This window comes from Anolis carolinensis, chromosome 5 (assembly GCF_035594765.1).
Source record: "Anolis carolinensis isolate JA03-04 chromosome 5, rAnoCar3.1.pri, whole genome shotgun sequence".
Taxonomy (NCBI): domain Eukaryota; kingdom Metazoa; phylum Chordata; class Lepidosauria; order Squamata; family Dactyloidae; genus Anolis; species Anolis carolinensis.
In genome coordinates, this window is record NC_085845.1 from 18,249,395 (window position 1) to 18,272,561 (window position 23,167).

The 23,167-nt window shown below is 40.0% G+C and overlaps 1 protein-coding gene and 1 long non-coding RNA gene across 3 annotated transcripts in view; one reads left to right on the forward strand and one right to left on the reverse strand.

The window, feature by feature from the left end:
• LOC134299338 (uncharacterized) overlaps positions 1-23,167 on the reverse strand; it is a 115,864-nt gene that overhangs the window by 56,706 nt on the left and 35,991 nt on the right. For both annotated transcript variants that reach the window (XR_010006517.1, XR_010006518.1), the window contains exon 2: positions 21,388-21,478. This is a non-coding gene — a long non-coding RNA (uncharacterized LOC134299338). The remainder of the gene's footprint in view (positions 1-21,387; positions 21,479-23,167) is intronic.
• Positions 678-22,875, forward strand: ibsp (integrin binding sialoprotein). Its single transcript, XM_003221295.4, has 7 exons — positions 678-769; positions 5,692-5,756; positions 9,920-9,970; positions 10,064-10,135; positions 12,557-12,625; positions 20,269-20,385; positions 21,930-22,875. Exons 2-7 carry the CDS (start codon positions 5,703-5,705, stop codon positions 22,533-22,535), a joined length of 969 nt encoding a protein of 322 aa, XP_003221343.2. The 5' UTR covers positions 678-769; positions 5,692-5,702; the 3' UTR covers positions 22,536-22,875.

Sequence of the window (23,167 nt, forward strand, 5' to 3'; positions counted from 1 at the left end):
TTTGTATGTTTTCAAATTGCTAGGTTGGCAGAAGCTGGGGTTAACAGCGGGAGCTCACCCTGCTCCCCAGATTCGAATTGCCAACCTTTCGGTCAGCAAGTTCAGCAGCTCAGCGGTTTAACCCGCTGCACCATAGGGGCTCCAACATTTATATATAATACTTCCCACATTTAAAACAAAGTCTAGAAAATCATATCTGAAGCAGCTCCATGTAGGAAAAACATATGAAGTGAAAAGTGACCCTTTCAACACCTGAGTCTGGCTCCAGTTCACCTTTACATGCTTTAAACCTCAGATATTTCATTTGTTTACACACAGCTTTACAGGAGAAAAGTGAGAAAGTTGTTCTTTCCCCTCTCACAATTCTACCTTCCTTCCACAAAAGAGAACATTTTTAATGACTTCCAATATTTAGTTCCATTTAAATCGAGATCATTATTATATAGCTCAGCATCCAAACCTATTCATCTCTGACTCAACCCTTCAATTAAGTGGAACTATCCCAAACTCTGGGCACTAAAATGGCACTTTATGTTTATAAACAAAAAAAAATCTGGGACTAGAAAAATGTTGAAGTTTGGAGATTTTCTGGTAAGAGTCCATGTGCTGACATCATGCTTGGAAAGCTGTGATTGGCTGGTGAGGAGTAAAAATAGTGCTTATATCCCGGTAGGATGACCAAGAACAAACAGATGAACTGTTAAATCTCTGTCCCCCGAGTCCTTTGAGACCAGCCTGAACACTTCAGGACGACAAGGACTGCAAGCCGGTAAGTCCCCACCAACTGCATTTGGTGCTATACAAGAAATAACATTTTCACCTTGCTTTTAGCCCATGGATGTCTGATATTCCAATTTTACTTTGGTGTAAATCTATGTTTCAATTCATAAGTTTGAGCTTCTCAAGAGCATGATTTCTGTTATTTCATTCAAAGTGCTTTGCTGGGAAGTACTACCATGGCTGCTGCTTTTATCTCCCTTTAATTAAAAATAGTAAAACGGGACTTGTACAAGCTTGAAGAAACTATTTAATAATAATAATAATAATAATAATAATAATAATAATAATAATAATAACAACAACAACAACCACAACAACAACAACAACAACAACTTTATTTTTGTATCCCGTCTCCATCTCCCCAAGGGGACTCAGAGCGGCTTACATGGGAACGAGCCCTATTTCTTAGCAATCTTACTTCAACCATTCTTGACTGAGTTTTACATTATGGTATTATCTGTAGCATTGGTGGGGACAATGGGAAATCCACAATTATTATGTTTGTTTCCTAATTCTATATGATAAAACAGACCTAATAAATCCAGTAACAACTTCTAGCATTCATGTAGTATTTTGTGTATGTTTTTGAGCACTCCATGTGTGTTATCTTAGGGGGCATTTACACTCTAGAATCAATACAATTTGGTATCATTTTAATTGCTATGGTTCAATGCTATGGAATCATAGGAATTGTAGTTTTATGTGGTCTTTGGCCTTCTCTACCGAAGCAGGCTGGAGCCTCACCAAACTACAATTCCTAGGGTTCCATAACCTTGGGTCAGAAGTAGTCCCAAACTGCATTAATTCTACAATGTAGATGCACACTTAGTAATCTTTGCAACAACCTTGTCAGGTAGGTGATCATTATTGTCTGTAGACAAGGTCAGGTTGGTAAACACTATGTCTTCAAAAGCAAGATTTGTCAATATGTGTCCCTTTAGATTTTGTTAAACCACAGCTCCCATTAGCTCTAATATAATGGCCAACATTGAGAAATTCTAGATTTGGTCTAGGTATTACCCACACGTTTCCTAGAGGTTATCTAAAATGTTCAAATGTCATGTTGGCCATGAACATATTTAATTGCCTTAAGCAAGGCTGTGGCCTAAATACTATTGCTAACCCTGACCCACTGAATCAAGTGGATTCATCTATATGTTGACTCATGATCCAACAACCTCTAGTAGAGAGAGGATGCTGGTCATTATGTCAAGATGAATCTGCACTATAGAACCAACACAGTTTGACACCACTTTAACTGCCATGGCTCAATGCTATGGAACCATGGGAGGTCTCGAGGTCTTTAGCCTTCCCTGGGAAATAGTGCTAGTGCTTCAACAAACTACAAATCCCATGATCCCATATCACTGAGCTTTGGCAGTTAAAGTGGTGTCAAACTTCATTCAATCTAAAGTGCAGATATATTCTCAATCTCAGCTTTATCTACTTTAGAGATATACTACAAATAGGTATAGATACTTATTGATTCATGTTGTGGAGACCAAACTGTAAATAGAGATAATATCCATTAAGTTCAATGTGTGGCTTATTTTAGACCTTGGGATATTCTAAAGGAGTAGTGAACACATGCAATGCTTCCATAAGTGTCATTCATTCCAGAATAACAATATTTGTACTACATGCTACACTATAGGATAAATGCAGTTTGATATCATAAACTATCATGGCTCAATGCTATAGAATCGTGAGAGTTGGAATTTGGTGATGCTCCAACACTCTTTGACATGGAGGGCTAAGACAATGTAAAACTACACCTCTCCAGATTCCATAGCATTGAGACGTGGTCATGGTGTCAAACTGCATTCATTCTACAGTGTAGGTGCACATCTGAAGATTGGGACATACATCATAATTATTAACTCTTTAACACTGGTGGTTGAAGATTGGCTTGCTGGTCTGTTAAGTGGGCTCATTCTACCTGCTAATGAGATCAAGCTGTCATCTCCTGTCAGCCTTCCTAATGTTTGGATGTGGGCTCACTTCAGCTACTGTTCTGAGGTTTGAGGCTTGCAGACCCAGGTCACTGACCACACTGAATTAACTTTGAATTATACCCTGTCCAGATAAAATCAGTGCAGCTGCTTCAGGGCAGCCTCACTGTTATGCTTGCTGCCAAATTCAAGAAACCCCAAAACTCCCACACCAAATAGTTTGGTGTGATGTGGTGCTCAAAGAAGAAGTGCTTATTATATTCCACAAGATCATGAATGTTCAAGAACAAGGATTGGTTTGTGGATTTAAGGGAAAGTTTGGCAGCCAGCCTCCAAATAAAATAAATTAAAATAAGCCTCATCGATTTCACTTTGATAACCACTACAATCTTTTTCCATTTTTGTTTAGGTTTCTTCTGACCCAGAGAAAAATGGAACATCCCTTTGCCATTATTAGATGTATAAAAGCAGACAATGTGCTGGCCTTGCTGAAATCTACCAAGAGTGTATCTACAGTGTAAAATGAATGCAGTTTGACACCACTTTAACTGCCATGATTCCAATGTAATGGAATCATGGGAGTTGTAGTTTTACAAGGTCTTTAGCGTTCTCGACCAATAAGTGCTGGAGCATCACCAAACTGCAATTCCCACAATTCTATACTCTTGAGCCATGACAGTTAAAGTATCAAACTGCCTTCATTCTACAGTGTAGATGCATCCCAAGAGAGGAGGGTCTGTAATGACAGAAACAGATGATGGTAGCATCACTTTGCAAGTCCATGCCCTCCAACTGTCCAGATTTGTCAGGGACAATCCTAGTTAATTCTCTGCTATCCCACTGTTTCAGCTGCTTGTGTCCCAGTTTTTTTCCTTCTCCCATTTCTCCTTTCCTCCTCAGCTCAGTTCTATTGATGCATCATAAGTGCACAAGAAGTTGCACTCTATCAACTCAGCAAAGTGGAGCAAAAAGAAGGGGTCTTCCCACTCCAGCAAAAGTAAAATGATGCAGCCTCTCCTAGCTTGTGTGCTCTTTTATTATAGTATTTTTGCCATTATTACCACACATCTCCTGGCATCTATCTGTGAAATGGTGAGGGATATGCACACCTGGCATTGGCAGCCAATATCCCTTAGCAGGGGAGGAAGGATGCCACTTAACCTTGCCCAATAAATGTTGGGAAGCAGCTACTGGGCCTGGATCATTATAACATCACTGTTAATATGTAGTAGGGGATTTCAGTACCCATTCATCAGAAGAGTACCATCACTGTCCATGACCTACTCTTCTAGGAAAAGAAGGCAACAATAACTAAGAAGAAAGCTCATCCACAGACATGGGAGGTAGGGCAGCAATTGTTCATAAAACCATTCATGGCATCCTCAAACCAGCCCTGGTCCTGACCAGAGAGGCCTAACTCCCATTTGAAATGCATTTTTTTTCCTCTCCCAACTTTACTGCTGTCAGCTGTCATTCGAGTATGATTTATTTATTTATTTATTCATTTCCAATATTTATATCCCGCCCTTCTCACCCGAAGGGACTCAGGGTGGCTTACAACACTGGCACAATTAGGTGCCTATACAAAATCAATCAACAATACATAAAATCAGTTAAAAACTATTAAATACAGTATAAAATTACAGTATATAAATTTAAAAAATACATATGCTCAGATCTGTTCGTCCGAAAACCTCGTGCTTTATCCATAAGTCAGTCTGTATCATCTTTATTGTTTATCCATTAAAAGCCTGGGCACATAGCCATTTTTTTTGATAGCCATGATAGCCAATCCTAATAGAATATTGCAAAAACAATCACAATATAAGACATTCAAAGACATAATTGTGTTAGTCTGGAATATCAGTATGCAAAGAGATCTTGACTGAAAGAAAGAAACTGTAGAATAAACTTCCATAGATTTAAGTCTACGTCAAAGCAACTGAGGAAATAGACTTAAGACTGTTTATAACTTATGCTATAACTTCTTTTTCTCAGTTTCAAAGGTGCCACCAGATCCTCTTGCACACTAATTTAAGTCATATTTGGGTGTGCATTAAATCAAAAACATATCCGTGCCCCAGAAGTTCCATGCATCCAGTGAAGGGCCAGCACAAGATCTGATTATAGAAATTTTCTATATATTCTGTAAGCAACCTTGGAGACAAATCTTAAAGCCCTAAATATAAAATCCACTGCTGAACCCTGCCAACTGCATCTCCTCTCCTTTCCAGCTCTTTTTCTGAACTAGTAAAAACAGTCTCTCTTTTAGGGTTTCACCATGAATTGGACCAAACCAGTAGTCTTTCCCTGTTCAACTTCCAGTCCACCACAAATGCTTCCCCTTTTCTTTCAAATGCTCATCTTTTAAGAAAGGCTTTCTCTTAAGCAAAGAATCAGAGGATAGGATCACTCTATGACCTTGCCCACTTTGGAAGCGTTCTCTGTTCCTTTCAAACTAGCAATCATTCTTAAGCACATGGGTGTTGTATTGTAACTGGGGAGGGAAAGAAAGATTTAGAACACTTATTCTCATCCTACATACCCATGCTTCTTTATCCATATTCAATGTGAACAAAAAAGGGTGAGTGGTGAAGCCTCAATTGGGAAGAATGGAAGGAATCATCTTTCCTTCCATTTATATTGGTTTCTTGACCTTCTGCTCAACTTCTGTACATTACCAACATATAGTTCTGTGGCCAAATGAAACTGCCGATAACACCCTACCTTTTGCTGGGAAAGGAATTTGGTTGGCCTTTAGAAAGACCAAGATGTTTGCCTGCCTACTTATAGTTATGTGGTATTTGACCACAGAGACCTGGAGACTTTGAACAAGGAAATGAAACAAGCTGTGTTTATATATGCACAAGGTTGTGAAAAGGCCGGTCGTTGTATGAATACCTGCCTTCCTGTCTGGATCATGTCCCAAGTGAATATTCTGTTTGTTTTTCTTTTCCAGAAATCAGAAAAATGAGGACAGCTTTTATTTTTCTCTGTCTTCTGGGCGTAGCATGTGCTTTCTCAGTGAGTACAAACAACAGTTTTATACCTAGGATGCACTGCAAGCATTTACTTATGTTAGTAGACAGCCCTGCTGTTTAGTTGCATGTTGAGGTCAGTTTGGGGGGTTTTGTTATTATTGTTTTTGTATATTATAATAATTGATTAATAATTAATTATTGGATCACTATTAATTGGGAGCTCTGATGTGGGCTGGTCCATGAGGTCAAAAGAGTTGGAAATGACAGAACAAATAAACAACAAAACACTATTAATTGAGATTTACTTTGTTTTTATAGCTGTATGTCACCTCTTTAAACTAGAACAGTAGCCACTCTAGGGGTGGTTGTTACTCAGAACTAAAATAGCTCCTTCTTATACCCAAAGGAAGAGCAGCTGTTTGTAAATGTTCCCGACCTTTTATTCTGTTTTATATCCAGCAGTTGAATTCTGCTGCCAGTTGGCTCAGCCAGGTTGTGGGAAGTTGAGATGCTAAAAGAGGACACTATACATATTGGCAGCACAGCTCTGTCTGGCATAGGTCACGTACGATGCATCTACATTGTAGAAGTGATGCAATTTGACACCATGACTCCATGACTCCATGCTATGGAATCATGGGACTTGTTTTGTAAGGTCTTTAGCTTCTCTGCCAAAGAGTGCTGGTGCTTCACCAAACTAATGTTCCCATGATTCAATAGCATTGATATCAAGGTAAATCCGAAGAGCCAGCATTGTCCATAGACACCTCCAAGGTCATGTGGCCGGCATGACTGCATGGAGTGCCGTTACCTTCCAGCCGGAGCGGTACCTATTGATCTACTCACATTTGCATGTTTTCGAACTGCTAGGTTGGCAGGAGCTGGGGCTAACAGCGGGCGCTCATTCCGCTCCCAGGATTTGAACCTGGGACCTTTTGGTCCACAAGTTCAGCAGCTCAGTGCTTTAACACACTGTGCCACCAGGGGCCCATTGGTATCAAAGGTGGTGTCAAATTGCATTAATTCTCCAATGTAAATGCACCCATCATCAGGATGATACACAAGTGGTTACTCTTAGGAGTGAGCAGGAAGGCCCCAGTTATTCCCTCCTGAAAGATATGATGTTCCAGATCCCCCCCCTCCACACACACACACACACACACACACACATCCATAACAGTTCTGGGTAAAGTCAAAAAATATAGACCATACTTTTAAGTAGGATCCTAGTGGAGATTCCTGGAGATATTTACTTAACATTCAAGCAAGAAGACAATGACAGCTATTTCTTCTTGGTAATAGCAGAATACATAAAAGTTACTTCTTTAAGCAACTCTCAGAGTCTTCCAGTCAACATGAACACTGATTAATCTCAACCCGTGTGAATTTTCCTGTTCTGCTTACAACTCAATGCCATCCAGATTAAGCCACTGAAATGAGTCATAACATTGATGGCTTTGGAAAAATACTGTCTTTCCATCCCTACAATCCTTTTCGATTGAGACATGTGTCATTATGCATCCAAAGTATGTGCAGCTTTCCCACCAAGATGTTCTCCTCCTCCTTTTAATCATATTTATGACACACATTGAGCATGGGTTTATATAATGATAGCCCCACATTAAATGTATGTTCCATACAATACTTGGATAATTTGTTCATTCACAAGAAAGAAAAGTGCACCGATTGCAGTGTGGTATAATTTCTTCCTCTTCCTCTAATCACAATGTTGCTTTTGTCTAGATATGGTCCTCCATCTTAGTCGCTTTTTAATTTAATAAGTAGTTTCTGTTCCTACGGAAATAGGGAAGGAGGGTAGGTTCATTTCACTATCTTGATGGGGAAGGGAAACACACAGTGTAAATGTTGCTGTAGGTTGCTCTATCTGTTGCTGTAATTCTCATTTATTGAAAACAGCAAATAAACATATGACATTTACCTTTTTGCAGAACAGTCAATGGCAACTTCCAATAATAGCAGTAATATTTTATTCCTTCTGAGAGGAATACAATTCCAGGACACGTGGCAGACAATAAAACAAACTTCCCAGCTATTTTGTTTGTGTATGTGTGTTATCTATCAATCTATCTAGATCTGGTAGGTGTTGTTGCTATATACACACATACATACATATGATTGTATAGATCCAATTTAAAGGATTTCTTCCTCTTTATTGGATGAGAGGGCAATCTCAAAGTCTTTATGTGAAAATAGCACATTTTAATAACTTTTTTGTAACTTTTACAAAAAGGGATGCCCACCTAGGTCTCTGGGGCCAACAGTGAGCAGACAAAGAAAAGATCTGATGAGCGTCCAATTGAATATAGTATTATGAAATTTGGGTCCCCGTTAACTAATTTTATTTTATTTTTGCAGCTGTAGGTCACTTCAAGATGTTTTTTTTTTTAATGTGAAAATTCCCCTGGTTTAAAGAATATTTTTTTCTCTACTGGAAAACAGCATTACAAAGGGATTGACTCATCCATTTCACAATATGTAATTATAATGCTCTAATTCCACTTCAGCTGCAATAATTGCACTTCGTGGAATCCTGGGGTTTGCCGTTTGTCCCAAGAGCTTTCTGTCTGAGAATTTTAAACAATTCTCTAACTGAGAATTCCTTCCTAAACTGCAAATCCCAAGAGTTCATAGGATATTGCCACGGAGTTAAAGTGAAGCCATGGCAGTTAAAGTGAAGATATAATGTTGAAGGTCATGATGCATATTTTTTAGACTCATTCCTGCTTCGTATTTGCTGCCTTGGAAAGCAGAACTCAACAAATTGGGAGGACAATTAAAGGAGGGTTAATACATTACATTATGAAATATGAATGTTTATTGGTCGAATTGATTACCCAGCTTCCTTGAGCCCCTTTTCTTCCCTGGTTTGAAGACTCATAGAATCATAGAATTGGAAGAGACCATAAGGATCATCCAGTCCAACCCCATGGCATGCAGAAACACACAATCAAAAACTCTGGATAGTTGGTTATCCTGCCTCTGCTTAAAAACCTTCAGAGAAGTAGGCTCCACCACACTCTCAGGCAGCATATTACCATATATACTCGAGTATAAACTGACCCGAATATAATCAGAGGCACCTAATTTTATCACAAAACCTGGGAAAACATTGACTCCAGTATAAGCCGAGGGTGGTAAATTTCAGAAATAAAAACAGATACCAATAAAATTACATTAATGGAGGCATCAGTAGGTTAAATGTTTTTGAATATTTACATAAAGCTCAAATTTAAGATAAGACTGTCCAACTCTAATCAAATAATTATTCTCATTGTCTTCAATGTAAATGTGCTTATGTATCCTTTTAATAATAATAAATGTAATAATAATAATAGATGTAATAATAATAGATGTAATAATAATAATACATGTAATAATAATAAATACAGAAAAATAATACAAGTAATAATAAACAGAGTAAAATCATAAATGCAATAATCATAATAATAAAATCAGAGTGAAATAAATGTAATAGTAGCAATAATAATAGAGAAAAATAATAAATGTAATAATAATAGAGAAAAATAATAAATGTACCATATATTCTCGAGTATAAGCTGATCCAAATATAAGCCAACCAGGACCCTCACCCGAGTATAAGCCAAGGGGTTTTTTTTTTCAGTCTTAAAAAAAGGGCTGAAAAACTAGGCTTATACTCAAGTATATACAGTATACTGCTAAACAGCTCTTACCATCTGCATTATATGAATCTACACTGACATATAATGCAGTTTCAAACTGCATTATATGGCAGTGTAGATGGGCACACTGTTGACTGGAGAAGCTCCATGTGGATCCAGAAGTCCCAACTAATAATAAACAAGGCTTCCGGTGAAACAAAGCTCTCATTCATTTGCAGTAGTTTCTTTTCTCCTTTCATATGACCTTGCTGCTCTATAAAGCCAATATTATATTATGTCACTAGATGTCACTCTGATGCTTTTTACAGGTTTTTGTTGCTATTGTTGGGAAACTAAATAGAACATTAGGGACATTTTTGGATAAAAAGACAAGTAAAACATCGCAGTAATATTCAGAACATAATTGAAAAAGTGTGTCGGGAATATCCATGTGCTCCTATTCCAGAATGATACATAATATCATTCCATGAAGTCTGCAAACTAAAGTAAGCATTCGCAGAAAGAATATTACATGCACCTTAAATAATTCTCTCTTTCCTTGTAGGTAAAAAGCTTCAGAAGAAGATTTAAGGCGGATGATTCAGAAGAGAATGCAGTATGTTTGACTGATTTTTTTAGAAAATCTTTACATGTTGGTATTTTTCTTAAATTCTGTAGCTAAAAATGCTTTCCCCTGTTTTTCTAACAGGTGTTCAAGAACAGATTTTGGCAGTTTTTTTACAGACAGCCTTACTTATACCCACCAATGAAAAGACAGCAGGTAATTGCAAATTCTTTCTAAAGAGTTTAACAAACTGGAAACACGATTCTTTTAAAATGTGGTTAGTGATTTCAGAAACAAAAAATGAAACCAGCTTCAAGGATGTTTTAGTCCTGAGGAATGATTCTACAATACTGAAGGAATCTCGAATATTTTACCTATGGGTGCATCTGCACTATCAATATTGTGTAGTTTGTTACCACTTTAACTGCTGTGGCTCAATGTTATGGAATCATGGGATCTATAGTTTGATGAAGTACTAGCACTCATTGGCAGAGAAGGCTAAAGGGATTATGAATATATAACTCCTATGATTCCATAGCATTGAGCCATAGCAGTCAAAGTGGTGTCAAACTGTATTAATTTTATTGTGTAGATTCACCCAACATCCTATCTTCGCAAATATAAGCTAAGGAAACACAGCCTTTATACATTATTTTATACATGATACACTTGCTTATAGATGAGTTTTGATTACTATCTCTTGACTGTGAGAGACCAATATAGGAGGCTGCTAATTATATGTTTTCAAGGTTGGCTCATGGAAGGAACTAAAAATTGTCTTGCTTCTGGGAAGGATGCCGAGGCAGCGTGGTGGTTTGGCATGTCTGTTGGCTAGATATTTTTGTACTGATCCATAACTTCGCAATGTTGGAAAATAACTCTATATCCTTGCTTGTCTCCTAACTACAAAAATCCTGATAATATGAATGCATAGATCGAATTTACCATAGCCTTCCTCTGAAGCTAAGGTAGTGTCACTTGCTCAAATTCATCCAGTGGGTTTCCATGGCTGAACTGGAATTTAAACCATGGTCCTTGAAAGTCTTGGTCCAGGACTCAAACCTTTAAATTACATCAGCTCTTTGATAATATCAGAACCAAAGAAAGTCTGATTTTAAGCTGTGAACCTGGACATAACAAGTCCAGGATATTCTCATTCCCCCATGATTTATGAAAGTCCTCTGTGAAGTGTATGATTAATTTCATGAGCCAAACACAGGTTTAGTATCCCTTATACAAAATGTATGGTAATAGAAATGTTCTAGATCTTGGATTTGTATTATTATTTGGATTTTGGCTTCTACCTATCAGCATACATGTCCACGTGTATTTTGGAATTCCAGATTATTAATCTGTATTGACACTAGAACCTGTCTGCTTTTGGAAACTAAGCAGGGGCAGGAGGAACTAGTAGTTGGATGGGAATCCACCAACGAACATCAAATACTGTTGGTTAGAGAGAACTGGCAAACCACCTCTGAGTACTTCTTGTCTAAGAAAATCCCATGAAATTCAGGGTTAAATTGACAAGTGACTTGAGGGTACACATAAATATATACAACTTGAAGCACTTCCAGACAGCACCAAAACGCGAGATTAAAAAGAGGGTAAAAAAAACCCAGTACCTCAGATCAGGTCCCTACACAGACCTGCCAGTCCTGGGATTTCTTCCCCCGCTGTCCTCACTGGCCTCCCTTCTGTGTCTCGGGATAAAATGGAGGGTGGATGGGGGACATTCAGTGGAAGCTTTAAAATATATATATATATGGTTATGCGCTGATCCATATATGCGCACATGCGCATATAATAAATACAAGTATTTTTGCATGTGCGCATATGAGGTTCAGCATATAATAGAGTGATTTTTTAAAAGAAAACTTCCGCTGGATTTCTTCCTTTCCTAATTATTAAAGCTCTGTTTAATATTATATGGTGCAAAATAGAGAGTTTCAGAGAGTTCTAATGGCTCTCTGTTCGTGCTTCCTTTTAATCAGCTGTGTGATCGTATTTAACAACCCAATCAGCTGTTTCAGGCTTTTTAAAAGGGACATCAGCTTTTGGCTAGAAATGGGATAAAGGGGAACCTTTTTATCCAGTGGTTTCCCACCTTTGTAGTGATTGAATATGCATGAGATTCAGTAGGCTGAGAAATGGTGGCGGCTGACTGAGAGCTGCCCCAATGACTTTTATTGTTGAGGTTTATTTTGAACACAGGCTATAGAATGGTTCTCAGCCTTAGATCTTCCAGATGTTTTGGATACTGACTGCTGCTTCTGGGAAATGAAATCTAAAACATCTGGAAAACCAAACACTGAGAACTACGACCCTAGACCACATTGGCTCTATATCATTTGTAAGCGGGTGGGAAAATGAAAACCAACCAAAAAGCTGCAGCCATTGCTTATCTTTGGAACTAAATTATCTTGTTAGGTTTAGTTTCCTGACTTATATATTTCATTTCTCTGCATTAAGGGAAGAGCTAATGACAGGGCTCTGAAGCAGTGTATCAGCCACAATGACTTCATGGGAATAACATGCTTGTTTTTGAGCACAAAACCTGATGCCTTTTCTCTATATTGGCATTTATTGTTATTTTGTGATATATGAAAAAGGCTTGAGGATTTTCTCTTCTTTTAGTTTAACAGTGACTCATCTGAAGAAGGCTATGGTGGGAACAGTTCAGAAGAGGAAGAAGAAGAAGAAGCGGTAAGAGACATGTTTGCCGCTGGTCAAAATAAACCAAAGAGCATAAGAAAATAACCAAGATTGTTTTTACAGACTGTACTCTGAGAAGCCATGGTGAGGATTACTAACTGCCCACAAGTTTCCATCCTGGTCTGTGCAGTGTTTTTTTACATCCCAAGTCATCTAAACAAGAAGTAACCCTTGAAGACACAGTCAAAGGTTTTGGAAGCCAATGGTGTAACAACAGATTTGTATAAATGTGCATTTATACAAATGCAACTTTTGTGGTTCTCACGAAAACATTCAAAATATTTGTAGCACTAGCAAGAAATTACTTACTTGCAATTAATCCTTTTATACCAATAACCAAATTACATTGTAACAGAAGGGTGGACAACTGCTCCTTTCTTAATGCAACTGAAACTTTTTAATTCGTTCAATATTCACAGCAGGGCAAAGTGTGGTCCTCGATGCTATGGAATTCTGGGATTTTGTGAGATAACTAGCCATCTGTGTCCAAAAGCTATGATCAGTAAACTACAAATCCCAGAATTTCATAGTATGGAGCTATGGCAAAGTCATGTCAAATTGCTATAATTCTGCAGTGTGAGTGGTCTCTTGGATAACAATTGTCTAAAAAAGGAGTAGGCAATGTGTAGCCTTAGTCATGTTGCTGGACTACAACTCCTATCAGTTTTGATTGTATAGCTAATGATGAGGGGCACAAGCTGCTCATCCATGCTTTAACAAAATAGTATCCAGCCAGGCCTGCATAACTGATGACAACGAACAATGTGCCACAACTTGTGGCTCATGGCTGGTACTTCACAACATCTATATTTTACTAAGTGCAAATACAGAATACTCATTAGACCCTCAATGGACCACCAAACATATCTGGTTGTCTGTTACTGTAGCAGGTCACTTGTTACATAGGCTTGAACGAAAGGCATTGACAACACACACAAAAGCTAAATTCAGAAGCAAATTTAATAAGGAAACCTGAAAGAACATAACTTATCTACTAGATAAGTTATGTTCTTTAGCAACAAAAGCTCATAAAGAAAGCTTGGGTTTAAGAATGCTACTTATGCTAGATAATATCTAGCATAAGTTGCATTCTTAAACCCAAGCCTTCTTTGTGAGCTTTTCTTGCTAAACCTCCCCATGGCTTCTACATGGATCACTGAATTGGACAACTTAGGGGTACTAATAGAGTCCTCTTGATTAAGATATATTCATTAAGTATTTAGATATCAGATATTATTCCAGCAAACTCCAGGATCCACCCAACTTTGCCAGAAAAGGGGTAAAGCCTGTTGAAACTTGTAAACCTACAATGCTCATCAGAAATAAACAAATGTTGTGGGAATATCCTATATTCCCTATACAGACTTTTGCCTGTATATTGCCTATACAGATTTTCCCAAAGACTTAAGATTGAGCCTTACAGAGGAAAAAATTTCAAGCTTCACATTTATTCCTCCAAGCTCCAAATTTCTCACCTAGAGCATGTTGATCAGTGGTCCTCAGGTGGACTACAATGGATATAATGGATGGATTACAATGGATATAATGCATAACCTTAAGGGTGGCTATGCCTATGAGCTTTAACAATGCCTTATCTTTTTCCAGATTGAGCCCGAATAGTCAGTACAGCAAGACTTACCTCAGTAAAACCGAACAGAAGCCCATCAACATAAAAAAGTGTTTTTCTGTGCATAGAATTACCCCTGAAATAACTCTGAGTCCTGGGATTTTTTCAATATATTGGGCGTTATAAACCTCCTCCATATGAATAAGAGGTGATATAACCTCCAAAGTATATACAGTAGAGTCTCACTTATCCAAGCCCCGCTTATCCAAGCTTCTGGATAATCCAAGCCATTTTTGTAGTCAATGTTTTCAATATATCGTGATATTTTGGTGCTAAATTCGTAAATACAGTAATTACAACTTAACATTACTGCGTACTGAACTACTTTTCTGTCAATTTTGTTGTATAACATGATGTTTTGGTGCTTAATTTGTAAAATCATAGCCTAATTTGATGTTTAATGGGCTTTTCCTTAATCCCTCCTTATTATCCAACATATTCGCTTATCCAAGCTTCTGCTGGCCCGTTTAGCTTGGATAAGTGAGACTCTACTGTATGTATTTTGGTATACATGCTTTTTGGGGAACACACATTTCACCTGAAAACTCTGTGAGAGCCTCTTCAGTTCAGTAGCTGTATAATTCTTTGGGTCAATATGTGCTCTGACACAAGAGTATTTATAAAAAGGACTTTTTGGTATCATGCAAATATCCAGAGCTATGCAAGTACCACCATGCTCTGTTGTATTTCTGGACCCCCTCGATGGATTGTCACCTTGCCGTGGTGAGGGGGCTTGCGTGTTCCGATGAACCTGTGGGCACTGGAGTGATGCACTCCCAGGAGTGGCCGCAGGGGAGGTTCCAGACCAAGCACAATCCGAAGACCCAAAGACCTCAACGGCGGAGCAGGCGGAGGATAACATGGTACATGTTACAACGGCTGTGAAGGCGGAAGAAGGCTGCAACAGACTGAGAAGCCACTGTCGTTGTGTTAACCACACCACTGCTGGAACCTCACTCTGTGAAGACTGTGTGTTGACCGGCCGTGCACCGACCTCCACACATTAAAAAAAATCACGCACAGGCGTCTTCCAACAAAAATAAAAACAAACCTACAAAAGTCCCATGGCGATCAGCGAGTGGCGACGGGGGCAGGACTGTGAAATCTGGAAGCCCCTAGTCACAGACTGGCACATGGGCGGTGGATATGGACTCAGTCGTTCTACCTCAAGGACCGAGGCAGTTGAGTAGTCCGGCAGCTGTATCCATGACTGAGCAGCCCTTTTTAGGATCCGCTCTGCTCACCCCACACGGGGAAGGGGCTAGAAAAGGTGCCCTAAACATAGTCTGCCTCTCCTACCCTGACTGGACTGCCGCGTCCAGAGGGGTCACCACTCTGCGGCCAAAAAAGAAAAATGAACTTTGGAACATGGAACGTACGGACATTGTTAGATAACACTGACAGCGAGCGCCCCGAACGCAGGACTGCTCTCATTGCAAGAGAGCTGGGACGCTTCAAGATCGACATAGCAGCCCTTCAGGAGACCCGGAGAGCAGGAGAGGGGCAGCTGAAGGAAGAAAAGGGAGGCTACACCTTCTTCTGGAAGGGACTACCTGAAGAAGAGCGAAGAAGAATACACGGAGTTGGCTTTGCTATCAGAAACGACCTGGTGAAGCACCTGACTGAAGCACCCACTGGCATCAACGAACGACTTTCAACCCTCCGAATTAACCTTGCCAAAAACCAACAGGCAACCATCATATGCGCCTATGCACCAACTCTAGATGCTGACGAAGACATCAAGGAAAAATTTTACTGTCAGCTGGATACCATCCTATCGGAGATACCTAAGGAGGACAAAATCATCCTCCTGGGGGACTTTAACGCAAGAGTCGGAAGGGACTCTGACCTGTGGCCAGGGATCATAGGAAAAGACGGGGTCGGAAACAGCAACTCGAATGGCATCTTGCTTCTCACCAAATGCGGAGAGCACAACCTTGTCATCACCAACACGCTCTTCCGCCAGAAAAACAAGCTCAAGACATCATGGAAGCACCCTCGGTCAAAGCATTGGCACCTCCTGGACTATGTTATCACACGTGCCAGAGACCGCCGCGATGTGCTTCTCACAAGAGCCATGACAGGTACTGATGACTGCTGGACAGACCACAGGCTAATCCGATCCACGATGGCTATCAAGATCGTCCCCAAACGCAGACTCCAAGGAAGGAAAACAAGGCGAAAAATGAACACCCAAGCCCTTCAGGTGCCCTCCAAACGAGCCCTTCTCCAAACAACACTCAAAGATCATCTACCCACAGAACACCCCGAAAATGTTGAGGAACATTGGAACAAACTGAAGACCTCCATCATCACAGCCTGCGAAGAAAGCATTGGATACCTAACTAAGAAACATCAAGACTGGTTTGATGATAACGACAAAGAGATCCAACAGCTGATTGATAACAAAAGGAAAGCCTTCCAAACATGGCAGAGAGACACCAACTGTGCTGCCAAGAAAAAGATCTATGCCAGTGCAAAAGCCGAGGTCCAAAGAAGGACCAGAGAACTCAAGAACATCTGGTGGACAAAGAAGGCTGAAGAAATCCAACACCTTGCAGATACCCATGACGCTCAGGGATTTTTCAAAGCCACAAAGATCATTTATGGACCAAGAAACCATGGCATACAGCCCCTACGCTCATCAGATGGAACCAAAATTCTGAAGGACAAAACATCAATTGCACTACGTTGGAAAGAGCACTACCAGAACCTGCTGAATCGCAGCTCCAATGTGGCCGAAGAGACCCTCTCACAAATCCCGCAACAACAAACCAGGGATGAGCTTGCAGCACTGCCTAGTTTGGAAGAAGTCAGCAATGCCATCAGCCAACAAAAAAACAACAAAGCTAGCGGACCTGATGGGATTCCCGCTGAAATCTTCAAAGAGGGTGGACCTGAGCTGATGCAACAACTCCACCAGCTTATTGAAAAGGTGTGGATGACCGAGAAAATCCCAGCAGACTTCAAGGATGCCACCATCATCACCCTTTTCAAGAAAGGGGACAGAACAGACTGCGGGAACTATCGTGGTATCTCCCTTCTAACCTCCGCCGGGAAAATCCTCGCAAGAATCCTTGCAAACCGCCTTCTCCCTGTCTCAGAAGACACCCTCCCAGAATCCCAGAATGGCTTCCGCCCCTCCAGAGGAACAGTGGACATGATCTTCACTGCTCGACAGCTCCAAGAAAAATGCAGGGAACAAAACCAACCTCTGTACATGGCATTCATTGACCTTGCAAAGGCATTCGACACAGTGAATCGCAGCGCTCTCTGGACCATCCTCCAAAAAATCGGGTGCCCTGACAAATTTGTGAACATCCTGCGGCTCCTCCATGATGACATGATGGCAACAGTCTTGGACAGCAACGGCTCCCAAAGTGACCCATTTAAGGTTGAATCAGGTGTCAAGCAGGGATGTGTTATTGCCCCCACCTTATTTTCCATCTTCATCGCTATGATACTTCACCTTGTTGATGGGAAGCTTCCCACCGGAGTGGAAATCATCTATCGGACAGATGGCAAGCTATTTAACCTCAGCAGACTGAGAGCCAAAACCAAGGTCACCACAACATCTGTTATAGAACTCCAATATGCTGATGACAACGTAGTCTGTGCGCGTTCAGAAGAAGACCTACAAGCCACTCTAAACACCTTCGCAGAAGCATACGAGAAGCTCGGCCTCTCACTGAACATCGAGAAAACCAAAGTGCTCTTCCAACAGGCACCAGCTAATCCCTCTGCAAAGCCAGGAATACAGCTTAACGGTGCAACATTAGAAAATGTTGACCATTTCCGCTACCTTGGTAGCCACCTCTCCACAAAAGTCAACATCGACACTGAAATACAACACCGCCTGAGCTCTGCGAGTGCAGCATTTTTCCGTATGAAGCAGAGAGTGTTCGATGACCGGGACATCCGTAGAGAGACCAAGGTGCTTGTTTATAAAGCCATTGTCCTCCCAACCCTGCTCTATGCCTGCGAAACGTGGACTGTGTACAGACGTCACACCAAACTCCTGGAGCGTTTCCATCAGCGTTGTCTCAGGAAAATCCTGCAAATCTCTTGGGAAGACAGGCGGACAAATGTCAGCGTGCTTGAGGAAGCAAAGACCACCAGCATTGAAGCGATGCTCTTACGCCATCAACTCCGTTGGACTGGCCACGTTGTCCGAATGCCCGATCACCGTCTCCCAAAGCAGCTCCTCTACTCTGAACTCAAGAATGGGAAACGGAATGTTGGAGGGCAGGAAAAGAGATTTAAAGATGGGCTCAAAGCCAACCTTAAAAACTGTGGCATAGACACTGAGAACTGGGAAGCCCTGGCCCTTGAGCGCTCTAATTGGAGGTCAGCTGTGACCAGCAGTGCTGCGGAGTTTGAAGAGGCACGAACGGAGGGCTTAAGGGAGAAACGTGCCAAGAGGAAGGAGCGTCAAGCTAACCCCGACCGGGACCGCCTTCCACCTGGAAACCGATGTCCTCACTGCGGGAGAATATGCGGGTCAAGAATCGGTCTCTTCAGTCACCTAAGAACACACGCCCAAGATACCAAGGTTGGAAGACCATCGTCCTCGAACGTCGAGGGATCGCCTAAGTAAGTAAGTATTTCTGGACAGATGAATTATCCCAGGTGAACTAAGTACCACATGCTCTAGTCCAGCAATTCTAACAACATCAGGTAGATTTATCCAAAGCTAGACCTCTTGGACGGCAAAAATATCCCCATTGTATATATGAAGTAATAACACCTGGGCAGACTAAGCAGAGTATCACCAAATATGCTGCCTTCCATGTTAGTCACGACCTTCCTCACTATTTTTGAATGTGCATCTATAAATATAAAATCCAGTGCTTATGAAGCTTTGTGTCCTCAATGCCATGTTACAGTTTTACAGTCTTTAGTCTCTGCCAAAAAGTGCTGGTGTCTCACTGAACTACAACTCCCATGACTCCATAGCATTGAGCCATGGCAGTAAAGTTGGTGTCAAACTGCTTTAAATCTACAGTGTAGTTGTACTTTATGAGGAATGTTAAGAATTTTCTTTGTATCCCCATAGCAGCTGTCAGACACAACTACTGTTGTAGACAATTGGAGGTTTCTGTTTCAAAGTTTCAACATGTTCCGAATCCAGATGTTGTTCAAGAAATTCAAAAGGTGCCTTTAGCTTTCTCAGATCCATTGAATGGTTTTACTCCTGGCTTTGTCCAACTTTAACATCAGCAGAGCTTCACCAGCATTTAAATAAACAAGGCTATAATTGTTGTTTTATAGAGGTCGTTATGTCCTCTGATAATTATCCAAGCAGCCAGTGACACCATGCAATTTTGCAAGCTCAATTCTGCAATAGAGAGGAAAATAACTTTGGTTTTTACTGGCATTGAATGACATCTTATTTTAAGTGCTGTAACCACCTGATCTGAAGAAATGCTACACCAGCACATAAGTACTTCACTTGGTCTGAGCAACAGCAATGCCAAAGTTGTGCTGCAGAACATGACATTATGCCAGGATTGTGGACAGCTGGACTTCAGATTCATTTTCTTGATCCATTCTTAAATTTCAGGTAGTGGGTTTGATGGTTGCTACAATGCTAGAGTATCCTGGACTGCAATCTCTTACCACAGCTAATTGAATGAAAGTCAATTTGTTGGGCATCCAGAATTTGAAAAATGAAAAACGTGCCAATTAGAACCATCTCTCTAATGGATCCACTGGCTGCCCCAGTTCAAAGATCTGTTTGTGGCCAATGAACCCTATATAAATTGTACCTCTCTATAGGAACTTGTTCAAGCTATTGGGAAGGGGCACAGGGTATAAATCAAATAAATAAAAATAAATAATCTCTGTTCTCAAATGCAGGACATACAGGGTGCAAGGCAAAAGTGGGAAACTCATTCTATCAACATATAAGACACTCATTGCTCAAAGAGCTAAGTTTATTCCATTGCCTCTATTCTATAGTAAACTGAAATGACTTCTGAGGTTTCTTATGTTTCATTTCCTACAGGGTCCATCAAATGAAGAAAATGAAGGTGAGCAGGAGAAAGAGGAGGCCACCAAAGCTCCCAGTGAACCAGCAACTGGAGATAAGAAGGGTGTTAGTGACTCCAAACCTCCAAAGCAGGTAAGATGGGTGGACTTCTAAAGCCACACCAGGACAAAGTCTTAAAACCTTGCATCTCCTTACGCTATTGTTGCAATCGAGCTCATTCCTATCATTCCAATCATTTTTCTTTGGCTAAAATCTAGAGCTTGGAGATATGTATGTATACACCTTCAAGTCACCCATCAATTTCAGACGATTCCATGAATTTCATAGTGTCTTCTTGGACAAGGAATCTTTCTCTGCTTTTTCAGAATGTCATGCAGACACAAAGTTTCATTTTCACAAAAAGAATTGAAAAAAAGGAAATCAATGGCAAAATTTGCTGTAATCATATCCTATATACATTGTCTTTCATAAGACAGTACACAGGCAGTCCCCGCGTTACAAACATTTGACTTACAAATGACTCATAGTTAAGAACAGGGGTAAAGCAACAGGAAGTGAGGAAAATCTACCTCTCAGAAGGTAAATTCACTTGTGAAAGAACTATCATGGGGAAAAATGTTTGTTTGTTTTTTTATTTATTATTTACCACACTTATATTCTGCCTTTCTCACCCCAAAGGAGACTCAGAGTGGTCTTACAAAGGCAACAATTCAATGCCACACATATACATATCGGTAAATAAACATACATTAAAAACCAAAAAATTAAAAAAAAATCAACATTAATACACCTGTTAAAATCATGTAATCCAGTTCATACTCCAGAGCCATTCCATTCGCCATTGTGTTAATTTCATAATTTCTTACTGCACTATTCAAATTTACTGACCAAAGGCTTATTTCAATTTAAGCTTTATCACCAATCCTTGTTTCCACAACAAGTCATTTTTTTCTCAAAATCCCATTATCACAGGGACAGAAAGTGAGGTGAAATCTTCATAACGGGCACAGACACCACAGGGATTATACCCTTTCCTATGCTATCCAAAGCAAATGTGTATTTGGCTGTAATTGCACTTAAAAATATACCAACTTACATACAAATTCACTTTGAGAACAAACACACAGAACCTACCAGTATCTTCTTTTTACTTGGGGACTGCCTGTACACTATTCCCATTGCATAGCTTTGCCCATTCCTTCCTCTCCATTATAGCCTGCAGGTCCTGTAATAAAAGTAACAAAAGAATAATTTGAATAACCTGTCTTAAAACATTTTAGTCTTTATTTTAAAAGAAAATAGTTTCCATTTATTCTGTGTTTTCCCATTTTTATCCCCCCCCCTCCCCCAAGGAAACAGGTATTTTTTAAGTAAATGGGGGAATGGCGTGTTCTTTTCCCCCCTGAATTATTCCAGGATATTTTCATTCATGTTGTTATACTGAGACAAAAAATGGCCAGCAAAAATATTACCTTTTACCAATACTGTGCTGTATTTTTGTGTCCTGGACAATACAACGTTGTTATTGGGTGCTTTCACATGGCTACAGTTATAGTCCAAGATAAAATTTCCAAGCTCAAATAATCAGTCCCTTGATTATACATTTTGAGTTTACTAGGCAGTTTGTAACTATAGAAACTCACACATACCCTTCATTTTTTAATATGTCAATGCAGGTGCCAGTAAAAAAAGAGCCTCTTGGGAAACCAGGAAAAGAAGGAGGGGCTAAGAAGGCTGAAAAGGACAAAGCTCCAGAAAAGGGTGGGAAAGAGGAAGAAGAAGACAGCGATGAAAATGAAGAGGAAGAAAACGAAGAGGAAGAAAATGAAGAACAGGAGAAAGTGGATGAGAACGGAAATGGTGTGAATGGTACAAGCACCAACAGTACTGCAGAAGAGAATGGAAATGGTGGCAAGGGAGAGGAAGAGGAAGAGGAAGAAGAGAATGAGGCAACCACAATTGTTCCAACCACCCTCTTCACCACTGTTGTCCCCACCACAGAATATCAGGACCAATATGACACTACCACAGAAGAGCAATGGCATGCTGAGACCACCCCAGAAGATCAATGGCAATATGACACCACCACGGAAGACCCATGGGTTCATGATACCACCACAACCACCGGTTATGAAAATGGCTATGAAACCCAGACTGACTACTATGGGAGTGAGAATGGATACCCACGGGGGGACACCTTCAGAGCGTACGAGGATGAATATAGCTATTACAAAGGCCATGGGTATGATGTTTATGGCCAAGACTACTACTACAATCAATGAAGAAAATAAGTAAACTCTTGGCATAGAAATTGTACACATGTGTCTACTCAGGAAGAAGCTTTACAGTGTAATATGGTGCTTGTTGAGCAAGATAGAAAAGTAATGTCTGGCATTATTTCTCAATAAGAAATATTTTCCTTTTTGACTGACTTGTGCTTTTGACCAGTATTCATGTATCCTTTGTGGACTTTTGTAAGGTTTATAGATTTTGGGTTGTTCTTTTTTTAAAAAAAAAATGGTGCAAATAAAGACAATGTGTCCAATGTAATTATTGTTCAAAACTGAAGTTCGTTGTATTCTGTATATGCTTATATTAAAGCCAAGATGTGTTTTGAAACAAGACTGGATAGATTTGAATTTTAAAAATAATTCCATTGTCAGTTTGATTTGATTTTATCCTTCATTGTGTTTGAGAATATGAAAATAGCTCACATGGGACATCTGGATGGCATTCCAGACTAAAACCTATTGTGCTTTAATGGTGATCAAATTAGTGGGATGGAATGGACACTGGTGACTTTATTATCACTGAGGAAGATAACAATTGTTTATTGATTTTATTGATCACTGAGGAAGATCCATTGTAACATTCACACCTGCCTTAAGCAGGCAAGAGTTCTTTCTACCACCAC

Bases quoted from the DNA above. Each gene is read 5' to 3' on its own strand.
- ibsp (XM_003221295.4), top strand. From the start codon at position 5,703: ATGAGGACAGCTTTTATTTTTCTCTGTCTTCTGGGCGTAGCATGTGCT. The intron at 10,136-12,556 runs GTAATTGCAAAT...CTCTTCTTTTAG, and splicing joins CACCAATGAAAAGACAGCAG to TTTAACAGTGACTCATCTGA. The intron at 20,386-21,929 runs GTAAGATGGGTG...ATGTCAATGCAG, and splicing joins ACTCCAAACCTCCAAAGCAG to GTGCCAGTAAAAAAAGAGCC.